Source organism: Oreochromis niloticus, linkage group LG7, assembly GCF_001858045.2.
Source record: "Oreochromis niloticus isolate F11D_XX linkage group LG7, O_niloticus_UMD_NMBU, whole genome shotgun sequence".
Lineage (NCBI taxonomy): Eukaryota > Metazoa > Chordata > Actinopteri > Cichliformes > Cichlidae > Oreochromis > Oreochromis niloticus.
In genome coordinates, this window is record NC_031972.2 from 40,847,846 (window position 1) to 40,865,517 (window position 17,672).

Consider the following 17,672-nt stretch of genomic DNA (forward strand, 5'->3'; position numbering starts at 1 on the left):
TATGTTGTTCTAAAAGATCCCTGAAAAGCCTTCAATAGATACAAAAGAGTGCAGTGAGAGTACTCACAGGGATGAGAAAAAGATCATATTTCTCTCACATTAGCTTCTCTCCATTGGTTTTCTAACATACAAAGTCTTGTATGATCAGGTCCCATCATGTCTCTTCTGTGGAGCCAGTTTGGGTTCAGGAGACCTTTCTACTTTTGAAATTAGGCTTCAAATATTCCTTTCTCTTAAAACTTAGTTAAGGCCAGATGTGTTCACCATGAACCAGCCCTTAATTATACTGCTGTAGGGTCAGGATGCTGGTGGACTTGATACAGTGAGCATTTCTTCTCCACTGCTTTGTCCTGTCTGTTTATAGACTGCTTTTTCTCCTCTCTTTCCCCTCACACCCAGCTGGTTGCAGCAGGTGGCTACCTCTCCCAGAGTCTCCACCTTACAATATGAAGTACCTTGAGACAACTGTTGTGAATTGGACATGATGTACCTAAAACTACACATCAACAGTAGATGATAATTTTCCAAAGTCTAATATTCAAAGACTGCATGTGATTTCATTCAAAGAACTGTAGGAAAGATACCATGATTTTCAGCCTTACCTAAACAGCCTTAAGCAACCAAAACTCAGTGGATTCTTTAACTGATAAGTTGGATAATATGGGACAATTGGATAATATCAGATATCTGTATTTTTTTTATATATAATTTAAGACTCATGCCCTAAAATTTTTCTATCCACATCATCTTGTGAAATTTAAATATGGGACAGTACTCAGACCATGACTAATAATGATTCACAGGAGCACAGACTGGGAAAGGCCTCAAGTCTTTGACCCTCATAAATGTCATTGATGTCACACATTTGACCAAGAGAACTGGGTCCAGTCAAAGAGGATGAGGAACCAGCTGGTTTCTACGTGGCTCCTCAGTTTCCATTCTCCACAGAACACATAAACACATTACACACAGCAACACCCATACTGCCAAAACATATTAACTGTTAACATTAATGCTGACACATTCATAAAAACTGTGATAAATGGACAGATGGATGGATAGAGGTATGGATGCTCTAGAGTTCACTACCACAAGAAGTCAATCATCGAACCAGAGATAGCTTAAAAACAAACTGAAGCTCTGCTGTTTAATACAACCTTCACATCAATGCACAACTCGACTCACACACACAGTGATGGCATGTTTGTTTGCCTACCTTTCTTGCCTTTGTCTTCTTTTTTGCCTGTAAAGAAGAATCATTTAATAGTCATTAGTCATGCAGCACTCCTTCTCTTCCTTCACTACATCCATAAATCTTTTCTGTCCTTCATCACAAAAAATGATTCTTAAATTTGAGTTTATAAACCACTAAGTCTGCTGTGGCAAATGCAAGTATTGAGTCTCCAAAATGAGTAGGTTGTATATAAATCTCGTTGGCTGGTTTTGTTGCTAATCCCAAGGAAACGTTGTTTGGTATTGTCTTTTATAGTCTACATAATCCCCAAAAACCAACACATAACACATGGGTGTATATCTATAACAAAGATATACAGCCATGTGGTTATTAAAGACCAAGGGGTTCTTAAATAAATTACTTCATCGATTAATCAATTAATTAAAAAGCACATAATTCATTTATCACTGGCATGAGTTTCATTTTCATCTTATATTTCCACTTCATTTTTCAGGGACCATGTATAAACAAAAAAAATGAATCTTCTACGAGAAAAGATGCATTGTACCACATTTAGCTACTAGCTAATTTCCATCTGCAGGCCATATATTAATTTTTGTGTACATATGAGGAAGCAGCACAAATTGGTGCAAATAAATTCATGGGAATGCAGGAAATTAACTAGTTTTTTGTGAGAAGACCATCCATTGTTCTGCATGTCTGTTGCTCTTATTAAACCCATGCATACACACATACACGACTGATCCACATACTCATACATAAAGAATGATTAATAAATTATTAAAACCTCCAAAGTCAACTGATATCATTGTTAGGTGTTGATTGGTGCTAGCAGTTTTGCTCCCAGTTTATTGCCAATATAAATGTGCATAAACAAAGGAGTAATATCTGAGCCAGAGAGGAATCTTTTGCTATGGGTATGAGCTCCATAGCAATAACACTCCAATTTAAACACATGTGGACAAAGTGTTTTAGATATACGTAGAACCACACTGTCATGTAAAATAGGATTCAGTTCTACCGAACTTACTTTTCTTCCCCTTTGAATCTTTCCTTTTGTGTTCCTCTTTTTTCTTGTCTTTCTTGTCCTCGTTGTCACCTTCATCACCAGCACCAAGCAGGGTGAAGATTATTCCACTCTGAGAGTTCACACCCACAGCAGTGACCACCATCTTGCCAGAGCCTTCCATCACATGGGTACCTGAGGAAGTGAAAATGAAATATTTCATCAAAAGAAAAAGAAGTCACGTTGTATCTCACTTAACGGGGTTGAATATGGTATTTTGTAAATACCATAATAAATACTTCACATCTTTAAAATTAAGTGCATTTTTTAATGGCCTACTTGCCTATATAGATAGAAAAGAGAATTTTATTAGCCAACTGGTACCCCATAATATGGCTTAATGGACTAGTAATCAACAATTAGACTCCATTTGAAATGTTAGATCCATTAGCCTCTGTGGGCATATGAAGCCCAGTATGTACCACAGAGAATTCTGGTCTAGTTGGTTTGCTTTCAAATTTTAGTTTTTATTCACTATAAGGACTAAAATAATAATAATATTAATAATAATTGTTTGTTATTTGTATTGGATTGAGGCTGTAAGAACAGATTTGATGTTCACAATTTAGGTGTGAAAACTAGAGACGATGGTCAGATTTAAAATCATCTGGAAAATCAGCAGCAGCAGAAATCGTCTCCAACAATGACAGCACAGGTCACAACGATCTTGGCTGTAATTTAATGTGAAATAGTCCAGTGTGATGCACCTGACAGCAGCATGGGGTCTTTGTCAAGGTTCTTCTTGACATGATCTGACTCTCCGGTTAGAGAACTCTCATCAATCTTCAGATCGTTGCCCTGAATCAGGACACCGTCAGCAGGCAGGAGGTCACCTGGAACACAAACACTCGGGTCATTATGTTACATCATTGTTATGTCACCTGCTTGCCACATGACAACTGCAGTCATACAATGTTTAGTTATTATTTGAAAATAATTTTAAAAATGAATAATGCTGTTGTTGGGTTTAAACCTTTGAGCATCACAAAGACAACATGGGGATATTGTGTAGAAGGGTACAATCATTTTTATATTTGACTGCAGAAGTCAGGATTTAATAGTACCAGCTGTTTATTTGTTAGTAATACCAAACTAAATGTCACCAAATGTTATTAAAGAGAATTATTACACACATGATTTTGCTTCCTCACCATATTTGACTTGCGCAATGTCACCAACCACAATCTCGGACACTTTGATCTGGATCACCTGCCCCCCTCGAACCACCGTGAACTTCTGCTCCTGCTCGATGCGGTTCTGGAGGCCACGGAACTGCTTCTCTTTGCTCCAGTCATTGAAGGCTGTCACTAGCACCACACACACCACAGACAAGAGGATGGCAGCTCCTTCGATCCATCCAGCCTCTGCCTCGCTCTCATCGTCCACGCCGCCAGCTGCACTGCCACAGTCTAAACAGAGACACGTCAGCTAGAACATTTTTCAGTTTCAGTCTTACATGACTTTCTGTCTGTTAACAGTGTACACTCATGATCACCTTGGGAGTGAAGTCTGTCAGAGCTAGTTTGGAGAAGCAGCAGCTTGTTAGATGAAGTTGATGTTAATGATGATTACAGTGACAATGACAGATGAACCAGGTATATCCTTTGAAATGCATATGAGTGTTTGTCCCTCTGCACAATAAAGTCAAACTGAGCTTTCATGTAGTGCCACTGTACTCCATATACAATACAGGCCATTTTATTAGGTATATCCACTGAACTGCTCATTAACGCAAATATTTAACCAAGCAGATTGCAGCTCAATGACTTTAGCTGGATCTACTGTGATTTTCCCGCACAACCATTTCTAGGGTTCACCGAGAATGGAGAAAATTTCCAGACTACTTAAAGCTGATAAAAAGGAAACTAACTCAAATAACTACCAAGATAGAACCAAGGTATGCAGAGGAGCATCTGTTAATGCACAACACATTGAACCCTGAAGCAGATGTGCTACAGCAGCAGAAGACAATACAGCTGGGAATATATGTGCATAGGCTCATCAAAGGTGATCAAATCAAGACTGTAAAAAATATTTCCTGATCTAATGAGTCTCACTTCCCGGTGAGACATTCCGACGGTAGGGTCAGAATATTGCATAAACAATAGGAAAGGTATATAATGGTGTGGGGGATATTTTCTTGGTACACTTTGGCACAAACTGAGTATCATTTAAAGCCCACAGCTTTCCTGAGACTCGCTGCTGATAATCTCCATCCCTTTATGCCCATTGTGTAGCCAACATCTGATAGCTGCTTCCAGCAGAGTAAAGAACCATTTTGCAAATCTGGAGCAATTGTGTGATGCCATCATGTCAATATAGACTGAAATCTTTGAGAATTTGTTTCCAGGACCTTGTTGAATCTACTTCATGACAAATTACAGGCAAAATGGGAACTGGCCTAATACCAGTTCCAGGAAGACTACTATGCTGAAATTTTGGTGTAGAAACCAGTTCACCTTCATAGAAGCTCATTACACTGATCACATGATTGACTCTTTTCTAATAATTTCTCTTTTCTAACTTTTCTAATGATCAGATATTGACCCGTCACAGCTCTACTACTAAAAATGTTGAGGCATCAGTGAGGCACCTGGCTACTCATAGACTAGTTTTCTTTTCAATTAACAAAAACTACTCACTCTGTCTCTCAGCATCTGGTGGGTGATAGAAAGAAAGGCCTAGTGAAATGATGGCTGCCACCTCCAGGATGATGAGCGTGACATCCTGCAGGGCTTCCCACACTAACTGCAAAAAGGTTTTTGGCTTCTTTGGAGGGATGATGTTAAGTCCAAACACCTCTTTCCTTCTGTCGATATCTTCCGATTTTCCATCTAAACCTGCAGTAGGAGACACAAAGATAAAATGACTCCATATTCGTTCAGCTGAACATGGATCACACTTTCAACCTTATGAGGAGTGAAACACGAATGTTATTTCACAGTGTAATATTACTTGGTCAAATGTGTCATCAATATCACATTTTCTGATTGATCTTTTAAATAAACACTCAATTTTTGATGAATTTGATCTAAGTAGCCAAAGATGTAATAAGGAAACACTGTGGCCTCTAATGTGCTTGATGACAATGCATTCAAAAATCAAATAAAAATAAAAAAAAACAACTGATGGAATATACAGTGATGGTATTGCCTTGACGTCTTAAGAAAGTATCATAAACTAATAAAGATTTGCATCTCCCTCTGGATCCAGAGCCTCAGCTAATGGATGTCGTGGAAGGAAATTTTCTTCTTTGGAGGACCTTTAGTCTCAGATGGCTCTTGTTCTAAATGTAACACATTGGTTATCACACTTGGTGTTTGTGTCTCTTCAGTAATATTGTGTTGTGCGGGCGCAAAGAGCAGACCGGTTTCCCCTCTGTGGAGCAGAACAACATGTCAGGACACACTCCGATCCCCTAAGAGACACTGCAGCAGCTGCGTGGCTGCAGCTGGCTCCGTCAGTCGTAACTGGTTTTTAACCCAACATTTCTCTTCATGTTGTCTGAAAATGAAACACAGTGAGCAGAGTGCTGTGCATTCTCCGAATGTTTAGGTAAGTGGGATTACACTAAGAGTTTATGTCATCTGTCCCCAGCTGTCGATACAAAGAGAAATAAAGCAGCGGAATGGATTTTCCAGTCAATTCAACCTGCTGCTGACATTTTACTGCTCTCTCAGCAGGAGTCGAAGCACTGAAGGTGTTTACCGAACGTGTGGAAGACGGACAGACTGAATGAATTAATAATGGGGGGAAAATGTCAAAGGGCAGACGTATGAGACACGCTCAACAAAGACAAACCTAATGCGGTGTCTGTAGGTCACTATGACACACCCTGTGTAGGTCAGTATTCAGATAAAGTTTAATAGGAAACCTTAAGTTAAAGTCCGGCTTAGGCATGAAAAAGCAAAAGAAGCAGAGGCATTATAAACAAGAAACGCTGACTCAAGAGAAAGCTCCAGAGGAAACAAGCTTCTGATTTCAGAACAAAGTCAGCAAATATTTTGAGTAATTGAGCAGATTTGACTTGTGGGTGCTTTAAGAAAAGCAAAAGAAAAATGAAAGAAAAAACTGCTAAACACACCTGAACACTAACTAACTGGTAAAAGTGGGCTGGCAAGGAGTGTGATTTTCCAGTGAACAGTCTAATACACTTGTTCACAGAAGAAAGAAATTTCACAATTACATTAAGAAGAAAAAACACATGTAAAATCGATTGATGACATCCGATGCACAAATAAATAAGTTGAGCTACCCTCACTGTGAGCAAGTAAACCAATCTCTGTTTTAGACACACTGTTATTTCCTCTTCTTTTTCTTGATGAGCCACGTTTGATTTGGCAGAGATTTATTGCCAGATGCCCTTCCAGAGACATTTCTCCCCATTTGTCCGAGCTACACTGGAGTTGCCCTCACCTCCAACTACATCCTTACAGCTACAGAACAAATAGAAGAAAAAAACACTTTTATCCCCACTACAACAAATCCTCTACTTGAATATTTTTGAACACTGTGTGCTTTTCTCATATTGCCCAGAAACTGACAGAGAGCAGAGCAACAGGAGCTGCAGGTCACAGATGACTTTGACCATCACACAGTCAACAGTCCCTGAAGACTAATGAACCTAGTATGTCCTCTGCTGTTTTAATGATGCCCACGCCGGGAGGGGAGGTCAGTGAGTCAGTAGTGAAGAGTTCTAAATTTATTCAAAATCATAACTTTGAGCTGTATGCAGAAGTTTGCACACTCTGTGCTTGCTTCACATTTAATGCACTGTTACTTTCCTTAAATGGTTTTTTAAAAATGAAGCAAACTGAGTAGACTGTGCAAATGTTTGAGGGGTTAATTTAAGCTGAAGTTTAGTCTTAGATTCACATCTGTGATACTGTGATGCTGCAACTGGGAGTCAGTTTTGTGAGGACACAAAGGAAATACAGTTTCTGAACATATTTACCATCAACAGGTGACGTCCTCAGCCGGGCACACAGTCCATTAACGTCACTATAAGATTCCTGGATTCTAGTGACTGCCTCCTCTCCTCTAAGTTCCATGAGGGAGCGCAGCTCCTGGACTGAGCAGCTGAACTCTGCATCGTGGTTGGCCTCGCCACGTCGGACATATTTGGACCCACTAAAAGAGTTGTTGGTCATTTTTCCTTTCTTGGGGACTCAGCAGAGGCCTTCTCAAAAACAGACTCAGTGGTAGGCCTGAGGTGCAGATGTAGCCTGACAGGGACTCTGTGACTGCTGAGAGAAAGATAAGTCCCGATAACATCAAAAAATACGCTGTACTGCAGAAAGAATAATACACCTATTAACACAAAAAGGATGGGATTGGACAGGAGGGTGATGTCTCTGGTATGATTTCTTGGAAAGTAAAGGTTTGCACATTCTACACATTGCATATGATGAATTTTAATTCTTATACTTCTTATGATTCAACATCTTCAGATTTGGCTTTTTATAAATAAATGATGTCAAAAAAGTACTTTTTGCAATCCCAAGCGGTCCTTTTCAAAATATCATCATTGTCATCATGCAATACGAGTTTCACTTCACTTCATTTCAGTTTTATTTGTATTGTGCCAATTCACAAAAGAAGCCACCTCAAGGTATTTTAAAAGATAGAACCTCTACAAAATCAGAGTGGAACTTCAAACAATCAGATGAGCAGCCTCCAGTGGATAAGGCTCAAGGAGGGGACGCCATTTATCATGACTGATTTGTGTGAGGGGAAAGGAGGGCATAGACAAACTATGAACAAAACAAACATACAAAAGAAGAGCAGAAAAGTTAATGGCATCTAGTAGTAGCATGCAAGTACATAAGGAACGCTCAGTGCACAATGGGAAGTCCTCCAGCAGCCTACAACAGCATAAATGAGGGTCCTGGTAGCTGAAAACTCTCTCTATGCTACTTTTAGATACTCTTAGAACTACAAGCCAGCCTGCAGTCTGAAAGCATTTGAATGCTAATTTGAGCCGTTTCTCTGCTGTGCTTAACTCTAAATCCTGACTGAAAGTTTTCAAATAAATAATTACTCTGTATTTAATCAGTTATCAGTTACGACAACCCTTTAGATAATTTTTTTAATAAACGTAATTTTTTAAAATCACTCTATAATGAAGTAAACCAGTTGGATCAAATAAGGGCTTTTAAAGGGATGGTTTAACTACAGCACCATAAAAGCATGTGGTCTTTAGCCTGTTAAAAGAGATACATTGATCACATTTATTATCAAAGCATAAATTAATGCTAAGGCTTTGTTGAACTGTCTGAGAATAAAGTGATTATTGAGGTTAGTTCAGTGAGATGAATAGTATAGAAGCAATTTACATAAATATCTGCAACCACTAAAGCTGCTGTACCGTAGAAAGGCTGTTCCTAATGTTTTGTAATTTATAAAGAAAAAGGCAAGGATATGAAAACTAGTAGGCAACAACAGGATGGACTATAGTATGAAAACAGTAATTTAAGCTTCTTCACAATTGGAATCTCATTACAATCCAGTATTTACTCAACGGCATGCTTACGAGATTGTCTTAAGTCCTTTTCATTAGAAACCAGCTCCATGAGACCCCAATCAGCCAAGCAGGACCCGACAGAGCTAATTTTATTTCCATCAAGCACAATGTTCTCCCCTCAGTGGTTAACAGGAACTTTTGGGTTACTTTGACCACACTCAGACTGAATATGTAACAGTGTGTGGAGTAGAGATTTGTCCCTGCTCCTATGTGAACTGAAAGCCTTTATATTTGTGCCTCACAGGTTGTGACCTCTGTGCCTTTAGCTGTAATCTGTGTCAATCAGTCAGCCTGGGCTTAATCTGAGAGAGGGAGAAACACTCTGTTTAAGGCTGAGGCAGAGGAAGAAAAGAGCTACTGAGAGAAGAGCAGGATGGACAGAAGTCAAACTAGTCATTGAAGTTTTGCTGCTCACTGTACCTTAGCATGGCTTTACTACTAATTCTAACCAACAATTAAGAACCACAAATGGTTTCATGCTGTAAAATATAAACCTAAGTGCAGCTGTAAATGTTCACATTAGAAGCTGAAAAAGATGATCTAGAATTAGATATTGGAGGAAATCTTTAATTATCTGTTATTAATTAATTAACCATCCAAGCAGCACATGAAGCAAAACAAAGTAAAACTGCACAAGTGATGAATAAACTCCACAGGAAGTCATCCACACAAATACAAAAAAACAGAAATACAACCAGGTTTTATGACAAAAACATGACTCAAAGCCATTTCTAATAATAATAAATAAAACCAATCCATTACTGTAGCACTGAGAAGAAGAAAAGCTTACTTACAGAAACTTCCCCCATCACCTCCTGTTAGCAGCAGCAGGTATTAGTGGTGGTCCGATTACTGTGAGCAGCGACACACTCACAGCTCCAGAAACAGCCCATAACCCGGAGACAGCTCCTCAGCGGGCAGGCTGCAGAACACCACCAAGACCCCAGTTTACTACCCAAACTGGTCCCTTTTCAGTGTGACCTTCAGCAAGCTCGCAGTTTCAAACAGCTCTCTTTATCGGAGGAAAAAACAGGAGCTGGCTGAATGATTATCTGAGGAAAGCCTCGCTTAATCTAATTAGACAATCTGTGGCTTCACTGAGTGCCAGAGAGACCGCTGCTGCAGCTCCTCCTGCTGAGAGCGACATGCCAAGTCCACACACGCACTACGTTTACACCTGCTGCATCCTCTGACTGAAAGGCACACACCAGGCGTACACTCACCAGGTCAACACACACTCCATCTAAACCTGCTGCTGCTGCGCTTCATACTCCAGAAAGGGTGCACATTGGGTCCACATACGGCACTCAGGCTCCTCCTGCTGAGATGAACCAATTAGATCTAAACAGACCAAACTGTGAAGGTGAATGCAAGTGGTCGAAAGGTACAGCCGGACGACCAACTGCAGCCCCAAAGGAAACTAGTTAAGTACATAGTTAAATGAATCCTGGAGAATTCCATGAAACAGTCCAACTGTTTGCTCTACTGTGGTCTTCTCACTTTGTTACACACACTTCATCACCCTGAGCAGCAATGATGCATGATGACGTCATGTGACACACACGCGGATTACAGTACACAATGACACAGAAGGATTAACTGAGTGTGCACACACACATACACACACACACCCACAGGATAATATCACTCTTTCGTATTTACGTTCTAGTATTTTTGTTTTGATCTAACATGATCTTTGACCCCACACTCTAAAGAGGTCTACACAGGATTGGTTTGACAGATCAGTGATGGACTACTAAGACCAAAGCTCTGGATTCACTGCTGTAATAAAAGCCATGATTGATCAAAATCTTTCTATATTCTCTGCATACAACCATGACGAGCCACGAAAGAAAAAACCAAACAGAACACAACACACAGAAAAGAGGATGCAGAAGGTACAGGCCAGAAGTTTAGCCATCATGAGCATGAAGAGCATAGGTATTGTGGTAATTTGGAGCTTTTAATTATTTCTTTGAACTTTTTTCTTTTTTTAAGTTTTTTTGGGGAAAGGAAGTATATATCTTTGATGGCTTTAAAAAAATAAGAACTGGATGTACAAGGGCGAGGTAAAGCTAAAGAATCTCTTCCCACTTCATTATTTCATCCACTTTGTGAAATGTACCACTACCACAGGCAGCTTGAAAAAAAAAAAAAAGGCAGAGCATAAGAGGTGGTTTAGAGCTCTTCGGGTGGCGTTCAAGAACCCCTATATTTCATTATAGCAGCCCTAAAAATAACATTTCAGATTTGGGTGATGTTAGTTTGCTTGTGATAGTTTTTAATAGCATTAGCTAACTCCTTGGCTAACGCTAACTAAATGCTCAGATAACTTAACTAGTCAGTTACAGTGTTGATCCTGGACAACATTAACCGACCTTTATTGAAACAGTAAGCTATTTAATCTGTGCATTATGGCTAAGGGAACCGAGAAATCCATTTTAATCCATTTCAATTTCCACAGAGTTACTGGAGGATGCCTTGTGTCCCCTAAATTTCTTCCTTTGTCAACACAAGTTTTAAACAGTCAATTTTTAAAAAAAAAAGTGGCTACACCTTAAAATTCATTTCAATTCAATTCAATTTTATTTATATAGCGCCAAATCACAACAACAGTCGCCTCAAGGAGCTTAATATTGTAAGGTAGACCCTACAATAATACATACAGAGAAAAAACACCCAGCAATCATATGACGCCCTATGAGCAAGCACTTTGGCGATAGTGGGAAGGAAAAACTCCCTTTTAACAGGAAGAAACAACTCCCTTTTAACAGGAAGAAACTTCCGGCAGAACCAGGCTCAGGGAGGGGCGGCCATCTGCTGCGACCGGTTGGGGTGAGAGAAGGAAAACAGGATGAAAGACATGCTGTGGAAGAGAGACAGAGATTAATAACAAGTGTGTGATTCAGCAGAGAGATCACAAAACTTGTATATCCAACAAAGGCATTATAATTCTCCTGTTTTTTGCTGTTATAGAATAGATTTCAGTTCATTGTAAATGTCGCAAGTTTTTGGACCCAAAGGCAAACACTGAGAGGGGAACCAAGTCCACAGGTTTTATTAAACAAGAAAAAAGGTTCCAGCATGCAGACAGGTGAGTATCCACCATTGAGTCTTCTTCAACACTGTGTTTTAGTCCCACAGAGCATGTCTTTTTTCTTTGCTTAGATGGGAACACCAGATGGGATCTAAGGCGGATAGAGGAAAAATAATTGTCCATTTTCTAGAACTAAACTACTTACCACACTGATTGCTGCACTGAGCTGGACATGAGCGGATGAAGAGACAGTTCTTTTGTGTGCAGGTAATTAACGATGGAAAGCAGGTGTGCCAGTTAGCACCAACAGGGACCAACCAGGGGAAATTCCCATCCAACCAGGAAGGTGACTTGAAACACTCACCAGTAGGAAAAAGGGAGGGGTGGAGAGAGAGAGAGAGGGCACTGTAGAATCAGAGCAATAACTTTGAGTGAGAAAAGCCTTTTAAAACCTTACTTTGGGGCAGGGTCACATTTTTCCTATTCTTATCAAATTTGATTGCTGAAAATAAATATGACAGTGCATCCAGTAGTCTTAACATGAGTCATAAGAGGCTACTGAAAGAGGAAACCTTGCCCTAAACAATTGATGAGCTTAGCATGATGGCCCACAATTGACCTGGAAGCAACATCCCAAAGATGTTCTATCTTTGAGGTCAGGACTCTGTGCAGGCCAGTCAAGTGCTTCCATCAGATTCTGTCATCCATGCCTTTGTGAACCTTGCTTTGTGCAGTGGTGTGCATTCTTCTTTAAATAGAAATGGGGCGTACAGGCCGTACAGTAAAGATTTGACAGCTTTTTAACACTCCAATATAATTTTTAAAGCTTTGCCTGTCCTTCAAGCAAGCTGAAGAGCTCTTCCTGAAGACTACTTAAAGAAATTACAAGAAAGCTTGTTTAAGAGAGTTCAGGCTGTGTTGAAGAATGGCTACAGCTCTACAGTTTTCCAAAGTGATACCAGCAGTGCTTTTATTTTGTTAAACTGACAGTCTACAGCTCATAATGGTGAACAATAAATTAAATATTTATACATTTTCACATTTAGAGAAACTACAGTTACATAATTTGGGGTATTTTGCACGCGTTGCACCATAAAACAGTTAAAATACATTAATATTTTCTTTGTTTGGATGTAGTTTTGATCATGTTTATATTGCAAACATCTACGTTTTGTAAATGGAACACAGATAGTGTGAGACACAAGTAGTAGAATTTTAAAGTAACTACCCTGAGCAGGACAGAAAGAGCGACCTCTTGTGGATGAAATAGGCACTTCTGCAGATATCACTTCATAATTGTAACACTTAAACATCCACATGAGGATGGCCCTGCTTATATTATCGGAGCTACTGAGACCCTATCGTTGCAGATCACCTGGTCAAAGTCTGCTAAATGTCCCACGCTTTTACTTTAAAATCAGAGACGATCACGTTTTTGAGGCAATAGTGCCCAAACTTTGTAATAACCTTCAGCATTATGGTCACATTTTACCTGTTCTTACCTGATCAGCTGAATCCGTAATTTGTTTTAAACAACTGCCGAAAACATTTGTTATATATATTTTAGTGTTCTCTTAATGATTTCCCCATTATTCGGACCTTAGCTTGCATCTATTTGTGTGTAAGTTAAATATGTATGTTAGAATGGACGTCTGACCGGATGGTGTGTGGTGTCTAAAACCAGTGTTCTTTAAAAAGTGGTACACAAATAAAGTTATTATTGTTGATGTTATTGTTGTCGTCGGCGTTGTTGTTGTTTGTTCTTCCACTCTTCATTTATTCCCCTTTTTGTGTGGTATATGCTTAAAGTCTATGTTAAGGCATCAGTACTCAGCTAGTGTAATGCATTAACGGAAACAAGGCGAGAACTATTTTGGAGTCTTCTGTCGTCACTGAAGCTAATGACACCTTAACGCTGTCGACGAAGAAGAAAGGCGATCACGTGTCTGCCACGTGAACAGCTGATCGTGACGTCATTCACCAACAAGCAACATGGCGGAGTGGAACAGAGGTAAATGTTTTGACACGTATTCACTTCCAAATATTCAGTTGTGTGTTATTTGTGTCAGCTTAGAGATGATATTACAGCTGGGTGGTACATTTTAAAATGTTATTTTTGAGTATCGTTTGCTCGTATAATACCCAAATCTCAAGAGCTGAGTTTATAGGCTAACTAGCTCTGACATACTTAAAGATTAGCAAAAAGCAAGGCTACCTTGTAAGTTTCATATCAGTTGCTTTCGCCCACTAAAGAAGCATCTGCCTCTCTGAAGGGTGATAAAAAGTGATATTATTATCATTAGTATTATTATTATCATTATTATCTTATTAGTTTCCCAAATATGGGAGAACGAATACTCCTTGGCAGTGTTGTAAGTTTACTTCACGTCGTTATTCCGTGCTTAGCTTAAAGGGCTGGATATATAAAGAACATCCCTTCAGCAGAGACTCTGCACCACACTCCGATCATGCTGATATCAAAGTCATTGATGAAAAAGTGTTGCTTCCTGTTGATTTAAACCGAAAATTAGAAACATTATATATTCTTTAACAAGTTATGTGTTCAGAACTATGTGCATGGCAAAAACTGTATCTTCTGAGGTCTATCTGCGGTTTTCAACAGAAACATAACAATTCAAGGAACATTCAGATCTTGTGTGTCATATCTAATCCACGGTGTTTGTGCTTGTCCAGGCCATGGCTCTGTGGATGATGTGCTCGATGCTGAAAACAAACGGCTGGCAGAGAACCTGGCCAACAAAGTCTCCAGACTGAAATCTGTGCGTAACAACCAACAACCGTCCCCTTCAGCTACCAGTCTGATTAATAAATCAGCTGGTCTGTAGTTATTAGGTTACTGCTGTCAAATGTACTCAGTTTTAATTATAACTAAAGCTGTCAGTTCCAGGAATCAGAATTATTAATTATCCCAAACACAACCAGTTTTGTTATTTAATGTACTGATACATGGCTGATTGCTTGTAAGAATTTTAGCTGTAACCAAATGCATCACTGGTGTAATGGTTGTCTTTTATTAATAAATGTACAGTATTGTGGAAATGTGAAAATTGTACAACCAGTGCCTCCAGTGTAAGATGGGACACCATCAGGCACTTCTACATAGTTACATGATATTAAGATTTTCTTACACCAAGCTTCAGGCTCTTCCTGGTTCAGAACAATCCTCTGGGTATTCACTGTACACTAATGAAAACAACTTGTTTACATAGAGTCAAGGCAATTAGTCTGTCTACCATACATCTATAAAGATTACTGTTATTTCTTTAGACTGATTCAAAATTTCTATTTTGCTTAAATAAATGACTCATAATTGGTTTAAATCTTGTAGACATTGTCCCTGATTAAAACCTCTTTGGGGATCCAGAAAATATTTTATGCATGTTCACAGACTTTGACAAATGACTCGTGTCTGTTTTTAGCAAAGAGTTGTGTTTTAAATCCCTACAACGTCCTGTTTAGTTGGACATCTTCCAATCTGCACTTAAGCTGGTTAGGTACTAAGTGACAGAGCAACAGCCTAAAAGGATAACGGGTAACCAAGAAGATGTTTGCTTTCCTGTTCTACATTTTCCTCTGCTGTGCAATTCGCTTTTCAGAATCTGCTCTCATGTTCTTTCTTCTGCCTGTAATCTAACCCTGAGATGATGTAAAACTTCACTTGTTACAAATGATTGCTTATTAGTACATTTTTGCACAAGATTCCACATTTTAGGACATGATCAAAATAATCTAAAATAAAAAATAATAGTCCTTACAGGTTTCCAAATGGTTCAAATTCAGCCTCAGGTGAGCAAGAACATATGTCATTGGAATTAAGAGAGTAAGTAGCACCCGGGTGAAAGTGAGATGGCCTCCATAAAAGGAAACGTTTTGACAGTTTGCTGGTCTGCCGCAGTCAGACTTCTACAACTAACTTGATCATCTTCTTGTCTCTGTATCTCGCAGTTGGCTTACGACATCGACAGAGATGTGGACGATCAGAATGAGTACCTGGATGGCATGGTGAGCATTTCCTGCCTTAAACACAATTATAGTTAATCTTTTAGTAAAAAAGAACTGACATTTTAATTTCTCCCATTTGTCTATAAACAGAATATTGTTTTAAATATTCACTGATTTTCACCCTGTTCTATTTTCACGACAGCTCCTCTGAACTGTTTAGTGAAGTGTTTGACCATCGATCCACAGGTTTCACTGGGACCTAACATTCAGGAAAAATTTTATAGAGTCCCAGTATAAAAAATGAGCACTGTGTTGATTGTCAGAATCTGTGTGGATTGATACATTTGGTAAACAGAGTGCACATTATATAAGTACAAATTAATACTGTCGGCTGTTTTATTTTTTCTCTTAGGTTAATTTATTGTCAGTTATTAAAGAATTATCTCATCTTTCTTTTAGGACTCAAACTTCATGAGTGCGACAGGCCTGCTCACTGGCAGCGTGAAGCGTTTCTCCACCATGGTCCGATCAGGACGAGACAACCGCCGTATCCTGTGTTACGTCTCCATGGGGCTGGTCCTGGTCTTCTTTGTTCTTTACTACCTGGTATCCAAGATCCACCAATGACTGAGAAAACAAGATCAACCAGGCTCTGATATGGAGCTGAGACTTTAGACTGTAATGTCAAAACTGATTTAAATAAAGACTTTTTTTATTGTGCACCAAAGAAAGAAAGAACGACGTAGGCAAAATTGGTTTGACCAGTTGGGGGTGTCAGTCAGCCCACCGGAGGAAACTGTAGTGGGCGTGGTCATATCAATGAGAAGCCTGAACTTTGGGATCTTTGAGTTGGCACGGAGTACGTCCCATCCTGCAGCAGCAAGTCCTGATTTGGTTGGAAGTCAACAGAGCCCGGACGCTGGGGAGGTGGGAATGTCATTCACCATATCCGAGTCTAATTGAACCTGTCAATCAAGAGAAACTTTCCAAAAAATGAGATTCATTCAGTGGCGATGACTCAGGTTATGAGTTTTCACACCTAGAGCTTGTTTATCTTCTCCCGAGTCTGTCAGTGAGAGTTTAGAGCTTTTTCCATCTTGTTTCAGCTCTTTTCACATACAAAAACATCTAACAGCCAAAATGCATCACAAACATAAAACACTGCAAGTATTAGGCACATATTTGTCATGCAGGAGGGAGAAAATCTAGAAAATATAGAAATGGTGGTGCTGTGTTTAGTCCAAACACCAGTAAGCCACCACATTAAAATTACATGCATAATACATTAACATAAGACTTGTGTTCAGTGTCCTGTGATTTGTGGTCTATATTTATGCTGTATTACCACATTCACCTGCATAAATGAGTCACAACAAGAGGGAAACTGAATCAAGAGTCGGACTGTGCTAAAGTCAACAGCTCGGAAATAATCTGAGATTTTAGTCAGTGTATTTGATCTGCAATGCTGACATTTCTCTCTATCTGTGTTTGGTGTTTCCTACTGTCTCACAATGAAGTGCAAGGAAGGAAATGACAGAAGAGGCTGAGGTCAAAAAGTTTTATATGTGGAAAATATAGAAATTTTTAATTTGTCCAAAATTAATTGTGTTTGTTACTGCTAGGGCAAACATCTGAAGGTCAAACATGCACATATTCATTATTTTGGGGCACTAAAACTAATCAGTCCACCCTACTAGTACAAAAAGTGGTACCATCTGCTTTTGGCTGGTCTTGGTCTTGTCACTGCATTTTGAAAAATAGCTCTTAAGACTTTTGACATGTTCATATGTTACTAGCCATCCTTTCAGTATGCTTGCACTCCAGATTGTTTTTATAATTATAAGAAATGTTGGGACCTATCCTATCCTGTTGATGGTTTACAAGAATA

General features: G+C 39.2%; 2 protein-coding genes across 5 annotated transcripts in view; one reads left to right on the forward strand and one right to left on the reverse strand.

Annotated features, from left to right (window-relative positions):
- The window catches only part of LOC100699133 (plasma membrane calcium-transporting ATPase 1), a 31,823-nt gene extending 18,273 nt beyond the window's left edge, over nt 1-13,550 (reverse strand). Inside the window, exons 1-8 of one of the 4 annotated variants that reach the window (XM_013273789.2) lie at nt 13,324-13,550; nt 12,027-12,226; nt 7,216-7,507; nt 4,904-5,101; nt 3,413-3,670; nt 2,969-3,094; nt 2,226-2,396; nt 1,217-1,243 (exon numbers count right to left, since the gene is read on the reverse strand). In XM_013273789.2, coding sequence (XP_013129243.1) covers nt 1,217-1,243; nt 2,226-2,396; nt 2,969-3,094; nt 3,413-3,670; nt 4,904-5,101; nt 7,216-7,411 — 976 coding nt within the window. In that variant the 5' untranslated portion in view covers nt 7,412-7,507; nt 12,027-12,226; nt 13,324-13,550. Of the gene's footprint in view, nt 1-1,216; nt 1,244-2,225; nt 2,397-2,968; nt 3,095-3,412; nt 3,671-4,903; nt 5,102-7,215; nt 7,508-9,578; nt 9,963-12,026; nt 12,227-13,323 lie in introns of those variants that run through there. The other 3 variants (XM_019357929.2, XM_013273790.3, XM_013273788.3) reach the window with 3 other exon arrangements.
- A 157-nt stretch (nt 13,551-13,707) lies between these two features.
- bet1l (Bet1 golgi vesicular membrane trafficking protein-like) lies at nt 13,708-17,047 on the forward strand. Its single transcript, XM_003449172.5, has 4 exons — nt 13,708-13,832; nt 14,516-14,601; nt 15,788-15,844; nt 16,244-17,047. Exons 1-4 carry the CDS (start codon nt 13,814-13,816, stop codon nt 16,409-16,411), a joined length of 330 nt encoding a protein of 109 aa, XP_003449220.1. The 5' UTR covers nt 13,708-13,813; the 3' UTR covers nt 16,412-17,047.
- The last annotated feature ends 625 nt before the right edge of the window (nt 17,048-17,672 follow it).